Genomic DNA, 13,398 nt, shown 5'->3' on the forward strand with positions numbered 1-13,398 from the left:
TGAAACCAGCTCAAGAATTATCCACACTTGGATAAAACTAGCCATTAAACACAATATTCTTGTCAACGTCCAATTCTCACAAAAACCTTGCCGTAATTAAAATTGTTACTAAACAAAAATTATTTAGAATCACACAATACCAACATCATTTACAAAATAACATGCAATAACTGCCCAGAATTCTATATTGGAGAAACAGGAAGAAAATTGGAAACCAGATTAACAGAACACAATAAAAACCCTTCCCATGTTTTTCACCATTGCAACTCAAAAAACCATAGTATATCTATTAAAAACACAGTCATTTCAAACAAAGAACCCAACATAAACAAATGAAAAATCAAGGAATCCATCTTAATTGAACAAAACAACCCTACTCTAAACCAACACCCCGAGGTGCCAAGGTATCTCTTCTAATTTTTTCAACAATATCCGGTCATGTGACCTCTTTGTTCAATACTGTATATATATATATCTATATATATATCCGTGTCATTGTAAATTACTTGTACCTGATGATGACAAAACCTTGTCGAAACGTTGTACATTTGCTGTTATGTTAAACTTATTTTTTTCTTCATTACCCATTCAAGCCATCTCCAACCATTATTAGTCTCAAAGTGGGTTCCTCGTCATCGAATATAAATAATATTAATTTTTTTCTATCACGTAAGGATCTTTTACAAATCAGGAAGAAAGAAAAAACTTACTTAGATCAAATTGTTATTTCATTTACCACAATGAACATTTTTTATTATGGTTGTTGACAAAAATACAAACAAACTGAAGAAAAAGGAAGAACGCTGATGTCAAACGAATATGCCTCCGCATTCATTCTGATTTTTTTGTGTGAAATCTACATCTTTTAGTCTCAAACTATGTTTTATGGTCTTTCTTTTATGTATCACGTCTAGGGCATCTCATTTCAATGATTAGCAGTAATCCGTCATCATGCTGATGTTCCACTTTCCCTGATACCTCCTCTCCATTTCCCTGATGATACCTTTACCCTTGTTCTTCGCTGATGGCACTGAAAATTTTAGGGAAATATTCAGTATGTGAGTGTAGAAATGAACATTCAAGCTCATATTACAACCCAACTCTTTAAATTTATTGAGAATGTTATTGACAATATTTTTGTAAGTTGGGTCCTTGTTGTTTCCTAAAAATTTGTCAATAACATTTCCTTATTGTCTTTTGGAAGTGTTCGTCTGTAGTCAACTTCCTAATCTTAAGCCCAACAAAAATCCCTACTTTAAGTTTTGCTTCTGAAAGAGCAGGGAATTGCCCACATAGATACTTCAAATAGTTGCCATCTTTTTCTAAGGCCTTTACAGACTGCTTCATTAAGCCCAATTTTATGTGAAGTGGAGGTAATAGGACTTTCTTTGTGTCAACCAAACTTTCACATTCAATGTTTTTCAATCCTGGTATCAGGCTGACTCTGTATGTCCATTGCTTCTTTGTCCAATGCTGATTTTGTGCTCTGCTCTCCCATTATTTTACCATTGTGAAGGAGAACAACTTTTAGACTTCTTTTGGTATTAATTCAGAAATATTGTTGCAATAAACCAGTGAACCTTGTTGCAAAAAATATGGTATAAATTCTTTCTCATGATTTCTTTACCAGTAAAATGATGTCCCTGGAGAATGTAAATTCTAAGCCTGATGTCTGGACCCCAAAATCTCTGAATAATCCTTTGGAAAGCCCAAATCTCTCACCAAATCATTAACTTCACCTTGTGTAAAAAAGTTGTGGTTCACCAGACATTTCAGGTTGAAAACAATCCCTATTATATTTCTGTTGACATCAAATTCAGAATCAGATGAAACTGTATCCAGAGTTTCTGGTGGGGTAGGTACTGGTACACCAGGTCCATGAGTAACAGGTCTTATAGCAGATTGAAGGTTTGGATAAGAAATTTCTATTTTATTTTGAGTGTTGTAGCCTTGCACATTAAATGAGCAAAAATAGCCAGACCTTTGGAATTCCAAAAGGTAAATACTTTTTCTTGCCTTTAGTTCATTGTCTCAACTCTTTGACACAAATGGTGCAAAATATGTGCAAAGTTTTATTCCAAAATATGCATAATATGCTTTTTTTACAAATTTTATAATGTTTTGTCTTTGTTTTTTACAACAGATTTACCACAAATATAATAGAAAATGTTTGGGTCATTTACACAATCTTTTGTTGCCATAGTGAAGAATAAATAGTATTGAAAAGAAAAAAATAATGTCAAAGTGTATGCACAGACAAATACTATTCAGAAATGACATGTAATGCGGCCTGTTAACCGTTTAATTACTAGTGGTGTGTTTCTCGTGGGTTTTTGATTGATCAATAGGACTCAAATGTCATCATTGGTCTAGAGAAATCTATGGCCAGTGATTGTCAACATTTTAAGTATAACAAATTGTGACCTGATTTCTTTGAAAATGATTCACTTATGAAAAAGTACATATGATGTTTTGTGAAAAATTTTACATGATGGAGAAAAATGGATATTTTTTGGATTCAGTATACAGGAACTATTGTAGAACATGTAAAAGTTTCAAGACACTAAAACCATCGCAGGCCTGTGTAATTTTTAATTTTTCAAGTGTATTTCAACAATAGTAATCAGTCTTAATTGATCAGTACTTTTATATAACAACACTGAATGCTCTTACATTACCACTTAGAATAAGAAGAAAGTATCAAAAGCTGTCAGTTTTATATTTTGTACAGTTCTTCTGTTACTATTAAATTAACTATTAAAAATATAATCAAAATTGCTTTTCATATTTTAAAGTAAATACCCTAGGTTTTAGGGTAAATAGATGTACTCCCACTTTCATTAAATTCCAAAACTAAGTACATTAAATAAAAATTATTTAAGACCTGTAGTTTTGTTAATACTATGTGAACCACCTTCAAAAATTTAAAGAAGGTTACATTACTTTAGATTCTTCTGCATCAAGACTTGTTTTATAGCAGTTCCTAACGTTTCTCAAATGTTAATAACTCTTACAATTAACAGTGAAATATTCTATGTATGATTAAAACCAAGCAAAGTATTAATCTGTTTTTGTGTTCATTGTCTTGTTAAATCATATATGTTCTGTGGGAAAACTAAGGTTTCCAAATTTCTTCTTTATGGAAATGTGAATTCACAAGTACAATAATATATGGGTAGAAAAACAACAACAAAGATAGATTAACAGGTCATGGTTAGTGGCTTTAGCTAAATAATTGTTTTGAGTTACATGGTTTAAGTTTGTTTATGAAGTTGTTTGGTTCTTAAAAGTTGAAAACTAGATAATAACAAATATTTTATTATCAACTCTGTAGTGGTTTGATTTATAACAATCTGCCAGTCAAATTACATTGGAAAATTATATATCAAAATTGACAGTCAGTTTGAACTTTAGACTTCCTAAATGTGTGTGTTTGTAAAGCCATATCTTAGGATTGTATATATATATTTTGTTTTTATTATTTTGCTTATGTTATATTACAGAAATAAATTTTGTTAATGTCATACCATTTTCTTTTATTTTACAATTAAACTTTACTGAGTTGATGTACAAAACAATATATGAGATTTACAACATGATTATTGCTTAGATCCACTGATATACTTAATATTAAAAGTATGGTGATAAATGAGATTGCTTTATATTTTAGCGTGCCTTGAATTACTTCACGCAAGCAGCTGAAGCAGGAAATGCTAATGCCATGGCATTACTTGGAAAGGTAAAACTTAAGCATTTGCATATATGTATTGACCTACACTACTCAAAACAATGAAGGGATAATGGAAATTTTATTTATTCTGTGACAGAGAACAACCACTGTTAGTAAATAATGTGAATGAAACTTCTACATTAGTTTTTGTATAAAAGAAGTGCTAAATAACCTGTCATTTTATCTGATATACAGTTTAGAAAACAATATCTACCTCCCATTACAAATAGCATTTCTTGACTTGTACTGCCGTCTATATATGAAATATTTTGCTTACCACTAGCCTTGATGCTTCCACCTACCGTTAATGTGTATTTATGTGATATTTGCATGCTGTCATACAAATAATCAAACAGCAGTCCTCATCAGTAGGAGTGCAACACAACTCCTTTCATCACTAGTGCCTTTTCTTCCACGTAGCCTGTAATTACTTCTCGATTGGCAGTCTAACTGTTAGGTCATGTTTTTTTGCCCATGCCTTGTCACTGAAAAATTTTTTAGTTGCCAGAAGTAATGGCTCTGGTTCATAGGGAGTTAGCTACTTTTATGCACTTGTGGGTCACCTGATGATTGTCTTCTTCTCCCATGCGAGGATTGCCTGAACAGGATGATGAGGATTTGAACAGCCTGTTTCCCCCTCCTGCCTATATCTCATAGTTGCGTGTCATTTCGGAGGATTTGCTCAGGCATCTTTCCCTATTTCTAGACTTAATCAATCAGGTATGTTATGTTTTATCCTTATCTCCAATTTCCTATGATTCTATGCCTGCCCTTCTCAGTGACTAGCCCATAGTCAGTATTTAGTATTTCCTCCCTCTCTTGATAATGGGGTTCAGGTGAGTCATTTTAGGGATCAGTTTCATTCAGGTGTCAGTATGCTTCAACCCCCATGTACTCTGGACAGACATGCTCTGCCATATCATCATTCTCATTTTCCATATTTAGACTTACAGCATTTGGAGTTGCTTGTCCCTTTGAGGAGATCTGACCCTAATACTTTGGTTTCCTTTTCCTAGCCCCAGTTTTACTGTATTAGTCTTACCCTGTCAGCCCTTCTGTATTCCTTGTCCTCCCTACACCTGTTGTCTGAGGCTATTCATTACTTCCTAGATGGGTTTCCTGAGGGGACTCTGAATTCCCTGTTTTCCACTTTAGCATGCCTCTACTCTTCCACCCTTGCTTTGCAAACATGGTTAACCTGTTGGTGGGAACTTTTGGGTCAGGATGCTCTTTTTGCCTTGGGTTTGTTTGTATTCCTTCTCTTTGTGTTGATTTCTGCATGGCACCTTTTCTTTGCCAGGAGGTTTTTTGGGGGTATTACTGACTCTTTGAAGTACCAGATTGAGTTGGCCTGATTGCATATCACCCCTTCCTCTTTGGCCTTCTGTTTATCCCAAACCCCTTCTGTACCTGTTTATATGTCACACTCTCCTGTTTCCTGTCTGCCAGTTCTGGCCTCTCTCTTATTCCCGTGGTTCATCGTCAGTCCTTGGAGTGATATCTTTTGGACCAACAATCTTGATGAATATGTTGTGGATTTGTTCCTATGGGGCCAGGCTCCTCATAATTGCCCACATTTGGAGGGACTTTGCTATGGACCCTTGGGTTCTGAAGATGGTTTCAGAGGGTCTGGTCCTTCATTTTGATTCTCATAATCTGGTTTCCATCCATTCTCCTCCAGATCCCATTGCCAGCCAGTGTCTTTCAGAGGTGGTTCAGGATTTGCTTCTCAAGGGTGCCACCAAACAGAGAGATCCCTCTTTCCTGGGGTTTTATTCCTGTCTGTTTATCGATCCATCAATCTGTTGGCTCTGAACTGCTTCTTAGTCCTCCAACATTTCACCACGGAGTCCTTCTTTAACCGTTGTTGAATTTTCACTCCTGATTTGCGAATAATGAAGGTCGATATATTGGATGCATACCTACACATTCCCATCTTCCCTTCATCGAGAATGATCTTTGATTTGTCTATTGGGGATTTGTTTCAGTTCCTGGCTCTTCCATATGAACTTGCCTCAGCTCCTTACATTTTTAGTCAGATGGTGTGGTTACTTGCCCATCTTCTTCATTCCCAGGGCATTCATTTCCACCATTACCTGGATGACTGGCTACCTCTTGCTTCCTAAAAGACCGATTCAGCCCTTCATACAGCTCAGGTTGGTTGGTGAAGGTTTTGAAGTCTTTCCTCATCTCCACACAATACATAGTTCATCTTGGGTTTGTTCAATTCTCTACTCAGTTGGGCCCATGTTCTCACCTTCAGTTGAAGGCTATGAAGCTTCTAGTTCACAGCCTCTCATCTTGTCTTTCTCCCACTGTGTGAGAGGTTCTCTTTCTTTTTTGGGGATGTGGACTTCTCTAGAAGCCTTCATCCCTCTTGGTTGTGCCCAAATGCATGGCCTTCGGTGGGTTTTCTTGATCTAATGAAGCCTCATTTGGGATCCCTTGGATGCCCCTCTCTTCCTTCCTCCTTCCTTACAGATTAACTTTGCTTGGTGGTTGAATGCAGACAACACCTCTGTTGGTTTTCTTTTTCTTCATCTGGAATGTCACCCTTTTATTATATAATGCTTCTCTTTCCAGTTGGAGTGCTTATCTGGGCACTCGGGAGGTTTCAGGTTGTTGGACTTTTTCAGAGTCCTCTCTTTGTACCAGTATCTTGGAGCTCCTCACAGTTTGTTGGGCTTTGGTTCATTTCGTTATGGTCATTGAGGGCTGGTAGGTGATGGTGTATTCTGACAATTCAACAGTGGTCTCGTGCACCTCCAATCAAGAGGGCACTCGTGAAGAGACCTCTGTTTTCGGACATTGGATCTTCTTCATTGGACCCAGAGCCATCACATTTTTTTATTGGCTTGTCATATTCCAGGTGTTTTGAATCTTTCCACAAATCGTTTATCATGTCCTGAAAGAGTTCTTTCTGTGGAGTGATAATTAAACCCACAGGTTTTTTGGGAACTCTATATCCAGTGGGGTATTCAGAGCTGAACGCCTTTGCCACTCATCTCAATTCTCAGCCCTCCGCAGTTTTGTTCTCCTTTTCCACCTCCTTTGGCTAGAGCAGTGGATGCTCTCAGTCAGTATTGGTCAAGTTGACACCTGTATATGTACCCTCCCATTTATCTGATTCCTCAGATTCTTTCCATCATCCAGATCACTCCATGTCAGGTTCTGTTTGTGGCTCCATATTGGCCAGCTCAGCTGCAGTTTCCACTCCTGTGCCATCTACTGGTGTCACCTTCTCTTCATCTCCCTTTTTTACCACACCCTCCTTCATCAGCCCCAATCCAGTGTGCATCATCCATCTGTTCCCACACTGAGACTTCACAGTTGACTTCTGTCTAGGCCCTGGCCCAGTTGGCCAAACTTTCACAGTGTGTGGCATCCAGGATTTCCCATTTTGTACATCCTTTCTACAGTGCTGTGTACCAAAGAAAGTGGTACATTTACTGCTGTTTGTCCATATGTTGTGATTACCCTCCTTCCCTTATGACCCCTCACCACATTCCTTCCTTTCTGAACTGGCTTTTTGACAGGGGCCTTTCGGTTTCCTGTGTTGCAGGTTATCCCATGGCTTTGTCAGCCTTGTTTTACATGTTATGTCCATGTCTTCAGTTCGCTGGTCCTTTCCTAGTGGTTACATTCCCTCCATATCACCTGTCATCCTCCCCTGATTGGAACCTCAATGTCATCCTTCATGCCCTTACCCTCCCTCCTTTTGAACTCTTGTTCACCTATTATTTATTTCATCTCTCTTTTAAGACCTATTTCCTTTTCCTGTTGATGTGTGGATGCTCAGATGTGTTCACTATTGATGTTCACCACACCTTGTTTCACAATTCCTATGTGTTTCTTTTTCCTGATCGTTCTTTACTGCTCAGGACTTTGGTCGCTTTGGAGGGTAATTCCACCTTCACACCTCTCTCCCTTTCTTCCATATCTCACCTTTATGACCATTACAATTCTAATTGACTCATCTGTTGGTCAGGGCTATCTGCTGTTACATGGCAAGCACTGAATCATTCTGTGGTTCCCACTTCTCATTATTTATTTCACTGGAATCCTTCCCAGTCCTGTGACCTTTCTCCCACTACCCTTATGGGTTAGATTCATCAGTTGATTCACCTGGGTTATTCTTCCCTTTATTTTGATAAATGTTGACTTTTCCTTGTATCTTCTCATCAGATTCATTGCCTTACCATGTTCCTCATTTACATCATCCATTGGAGGACATTCTTAGTTTCAGTATTTGAACCACTTACCATACCTTTACTTCTCATTATCTTCACTATTTAGCTGTTTCTTCTTCTATGGGGTTTCATCTTCCTCCCATCACCATTTTGTGCTCCATGATATCTCTTTGAGTGATTAATTGCCACTCTTTTTCTTCATTTTCTTTGAAGGGGCTTTTGTCACATTGTTTGATCCTGCTCAGTGGTGAGTGTTGCCTGACCAGGTATATTTATTTTTAAATCCACACTGTAAGACGTGGGAGTCATACACACTCACCATTGAGATGGAGTGTTCCGCAAGACCACTTGTAGGTATGCTTCACGGTATTTTGCATCAAAAAGATGTTTTTCAGGGATCGTACACTTAAGGACTAACATGAATAAAGCAGATGGGGATTGCTGCTCATCCCTGATGATCCATGTCTAGTAGATCACTGGATTGGCAGCTTTCCTCTTGATTCTCCAGTGTGCTGTTTCCCCTTCTTCTGGTGGAGTATGGGAGTCCTTGCCACTTCCATCTGAGAGTGGTTATTCCCATTCAGTTGAGAGAGAGTAGGGTGGTGGTGTTCTGCTGGTGAATATGGCATTGATGCTCTTTCTACTGTGGACTTGATGTACATTTCCAGATGTCGTCAGATGTTGGATCATGTATTCTGTCAACATGTAGTTCACCCTTCCAGCTGAGGCACCCTCTTTTCTACCATCCCCTGGATGGCAGTTCCCAGCTGATATGGTGATGGTTGGAGCTGGACCAGCCATATAAATCCTCACATGTGTGGTCTGGTACCCTTCTCCTACTGCAGACTGGAAAATACATTCCCATTGCCATATGTTGATGGACTGGAGATGTACCCCTACTGTCCACTTTTCTACCATCCTCTGGATGTTAGTGCCAGGTGGATATTATGATGGTTGTGTTAGATGTGTGTGAAGGTGTTAATGCTGATCCTTGGTACAGAAAGTCATCTTCCATACCAGTTTCCATATCAAAGGTGAGAGACAAGAAATCTTCTTCCTACCATGAACTAGATATCCCTATCACAGTTGACCTGGTGTTGGGTAAGGTTGATCTTCCATTTGCAGTCTGACAAGCCCTAGCCACTCTACACTTGGGGTCTCTTAATTTCATATGTATTTGGCTGGCTACAGTTCTTCTACAATGGATTAAACAATACATTAACAATGCCACCTAGTTATGGACTGGAGATGCACCCTCACTTTGCTGTACACCTTCCTACTTCCCCCTGGATGTCAATTCCTGGTGGTTATGATGATGATGATCAGGTTAAATGTGCACACAAGATTAAGCTGTGGAGTTCCCTCTATTGTTTCCACCCTTATTGCAATAAAATTTCATGCTGGTGAATAGTATACCTGGCTCAGAAGTGGTGCAATCTCCCACAGGTGTGTTGACTTTTGTTTATTTGCACACCCTATGGTTTTCCTTTGGGTGCTTTCTGAAGGGTCATCATCTTTTCCCTGGGCTCTCCACCAACTCAGTGTGGGATTTTAGCTATTTGTGAGAAGAGGTAAGATATACTATTGGAAGTTAACATTTTCCTACACTGGAAATGTATTTTTTGTAGATACTTTCCTCGGCTCACTTTTCCCACTCAAAGTGATTATAGGTTGCATGAAAGAGAGAGTGCTAGTGATGATAAAGAGTTGTGTTGCACTCCTATTGGTGAAGAGCCGCTGCATGATAATTTACATGATAGCATTCAGATGGTGCACATGAATACACAGAGGGTAGGTGGGAGTATCAAGGCAAGCGAAAATTTGTGCTTAGAGAGGGCAGTATAATTTGAGAAAAGTTTTTTTGGGATGATCTATCTATCAGAAATACGTTTTTAATGTAGGAAAATGCTAACTTTCAGTTGTATATAGAAGTGAAGGAAAAAATATTTTGATTTCAGTTAGTAGTTTGAACAACTGCAGTGTGTGTAAAGAAAACCAGATAATGAAACATATCAAGACCCCCCCCAACAAAGGTTCTTGGAAACTTTCATAATGTGAAGGGTAGTAGATCAACTACAAGCTGGTGAAATGCAACAAGTCATTGAAGGGTGGTCACAATTCTCACGAAATGTGTTTAGCAGGATGTGAAATCACTTTCAGACCATCAAGTTAAAGATGTGGACAAGGGCCATTGTTGTCAAGCCAAAAAACAATCACTATTTAACAGTGTAACCAGGAGGTCTCAGCTTTTCAACAGAATCAACGATTCAAATCAGCAACAGGAAAATAAGTTAGCATTCAAACAGTCAGAAGCAGGTTTCATAAGGCTGGCTTTTGTTCCATATGATCAGTAATGAGCATCCCTCTTACCCATCACTGCAAAAAAGCCCATCTTTACTGGTCAGTGTTGGTCAAACAAAATGTAAGAGAATATCTTGTTCATAAAAGAATTATGTTTCATGCTGCTCTCAGATACAAGAAATGTGCACATATGGAGCATGCTGAGACCAGAACCAACCCCAATTTCACTGAGAGAGATCAATATGAGTGACTTCACTAGTCTATGTGCTATGACATGGCACTTGAATGTTTACAGGTACAAGCATTTAATCTATTAGTGTTACCATTAGTAGGTGGAGTTCATCAGAAACTTTCATGTTATCTATGATACCTTGTTCAACTGGTTGGCAGCATTCCTGAAGAATGCTCTGGCTCACTGCATTTGGATCCAAATAAGCATGTATGAATTCCTTCTGGAAGAATCTGGGCACACCTGATTCACTTTGAAGCATTGTTCATGAACTGAAAACAGCTCATTGATTCATTACTTTTAAGCATTCCATATTGATGTATGACTTAGTTTAGTGCCTGAGGTGATCAGCTGCTGTAGTAGCAAATTTTTGTGATCATTGCTTGTACTCCCAAACAGACATTTACATCACCAGTCACTTGTTTTGCATAAAATAGACTTAGGGTGACTGGCATTATTTCATAACAGTAGTTGTTCCTTGTCATAGATAGAATATAGAAAACTATGATTGCTCTTTAATTGTTTTGAGCAGTTTACTTTAATATGTTTTGGAATGACTTGCAAAAAGTTAAGATACTAGGAGTATCAGACAGTGTATAAGTGGTCTTATTTTAAAACTCATTATTATAACACTGTTATAGATGTACTTTAAGTATTAATTTTTTATTATATAAACTTGCATTACAAGAATGTGTCACAATGATAAATTTAATTTTGTAACTTAACAATAAATCATCATATTTTCATTGTTTATTGATGTAATCTTAATTTTGAAATTACTTATGTCTAATTATGCTGATTTAACCAAGTATTACATTAAGTAGCAAACTTTATAAAGTTTTTTTTTAATATAAAGTATCTTCAACTTGATAAATTTTATATTTTTAAACTTTATGGTAGATGTATTTGGAAGGAAGTCCAGTGGTTGAGCAGAGCAATGATACAGCATTTAAGTATTTTTCCATGGCTTCTGAAAAGGTAAAATTATTTTAAATTAGAATATTTGTATAAAATACTGTTTTATTTTAAAACATTTATGTGGTTAATTTACGTGTAAAATATTTAATCTTTATGTTGACTACTACTACTATTATTATGAGCTTTCTAATAATTCTTCTGGAATTAGGAGTCCACCCCTAAAGATATGTACTCTTTGAGATGTTGAGTGAATTCTACCGTACTTCCTAATCTGTTTTTCTTCCATATGAATACCTTCCAGAGTATCTTCTTTAAACATACATATATAGATCATTTGTTCTTATTTATTTCAAAATTTCTGTGGTAAACATGTATAGTTTTTTAAACTTCCATTTTTAAGTCTTACGTTTGTAATATATATCAGATGAGAAGCTAATTTTTGTTTGTTATAACTATGTTTTTCATATTTAAGACATATTTTAACAGAAAATTGTGTGTACATTTGGAAAGCAGCTCTCTCCTAGTCCTGTGTGAGCAGTTCATGGTCACTGAATTGTATCAGTCAGGAGCATGTAAATTAGATATTTTCTACAGTTTTTTATTATCTCATGATAATTAACGTGTAATTTGTAGATATATTAAGAGAGCATATTTTGTAGTTAATCATTTCAAATCATTCTAGAACAACCCAGTTGGTCAAAGTGGTCTTGGACTAATGTATCTTTATGGAAAAGGTGTACCGAAAGTAAGTCAATTTATATTCATACTAGGTACTTAATAAAGAATCTAAATCCCATTTTAAGGCTAGTATTTGGTTTAACGTTTGATTTAAAAAAAAATAATTCTTTAAGTTCATTGTATCAAAGTTTCACATGTGCATACAGCTTTTATTTATTTTCTAGTAATTGCTTACTTGTTGTGTGGCTCGTACTGGATGTTAAGAACTCTGCTGGCTTCTGAGAAAGAGTTTGTGTTGCTGTTTTACATTTTTCATTTACTGATTCTATGGCTTGATTGGGTTTTGAACACCTCATTTGCCCATTTTTAGTGTGTCTTATTTGCTAAAAAGTTTCTCTCATAGACAAGTTTGAAGCATTAGAGAATTTATTTTACAGTCACAGTCTTGAAAGAATATTTTAAGGGGTTTTTTTATCATTGAGGTTGCTGATATCTGCTTATTTCTTTTATCACTTAATTTAAGATTCACATTTTAAATTATTTCAACTGTTGCATTTGGTGGTGTGGTCTCATGTTTTCACAGCATTAAGCAAACTATCACATTAACTGTATTATTCAGATGAGCCCTTCTCTTGTAGCAAAGATTCTAATTTCTGTTTAGTATAGAAAACACCTTTCAAGATTATATTTTCCACTTATGACTTGAAGACACATAAACAGATTTCCTGTCATTGTAAGTTACTGCTCAGCTCTTCTGGGCAGCTTTTACTAAGGTATATCAGGTGAAGTAGGTTTTATTTTCTTTTTATGTCCAAATTGCAGTCCTGTGTCTTTAACTCTCTCAACACGGGCTCAGTCAATTTGACCAACCACGTGATCTCTTTGTACTTGTTTTACACTTTCAACTCAGGCTCGGTTCCTGAGACTGACCTCGTAACCATTTTGTGCTTGTTATAGTTTTCATGCTATAAATTTTAAATTAGTAAGCAATTGTTAATGAAATTTGGAAGTTTATCAGTAAATATTACAATGCTATAATAAGCAAAATATCTAATTTTTTTATTAAGTCTTAAGGTTTGTAAAGCAATGTTTCTCCCATGTTTTTTTTTTTCACAACTTGCCTATCTGTTATGCAAAGTAATTTTCATTTTAACATTAAAAATACTTTTGTGCATCAGAAAATTTTGAAATCTCGCATGCTAAATCTTTATAATGTCCAAATAGTTATCAAACATTTCTTAAGAAAAACCTTTATATTTGATCTGTTATTTTCAGTAAGTAATCTCTGTACAGATTTGGTAAATTTGAACAATCTTGCAACCACCATAAAAAATTTGGAAATAAACACAAAT

The 13,398-nt window shown here is 36.4% G+C and overlaps 1 protein-coding gene across 1 annotated transcript in view; it reads left to right on the forward strand.

Moving 5' to 3' along the window:
• LOC106459015 (protein sel-1 homolog 1-like) overlaps positions 1 to 13,398 on the forward strand; it is a 158,103-nt gene that overhangs the window by 95,040 nt on the left and 49,665 nt on the right. The window contains exons 10-12 of the mRNA XM_022385395.1: positions 3,671 to 3,739; positions 11,351 to 11,428; positions 12,051 to 12,113. Of these exons, the coding sequence (XP_022241103.1) occupies positions 3,671 to 3,739; positions 11,351 to 11,428; positions 12,051 to 12,113 (210 nt within the window). The remainder of the gene's footprint in view (positions 1 to 3,670; positions 3,740 to 11,350; positions 11,429 to 12,050; positions 12,114 to 13,398) is intronic.

This window comes from Limulus polyphemus, unplaced genomic scaffold (assembly GCF_000517525.1).
Source record: "Limulus polyphemus unplaced genomic scaffold, Limulus_polyphemus-2.1.2 Scaffold547, whole genome shotgun sequence".
NCBI classification, from domain to species: domain Eukaryota; kingdom Metazoa; phylum Arthropoda; class Merostomata; order Xiphosura; family Limulidae; genus Limulus; species Limulus polyphemus.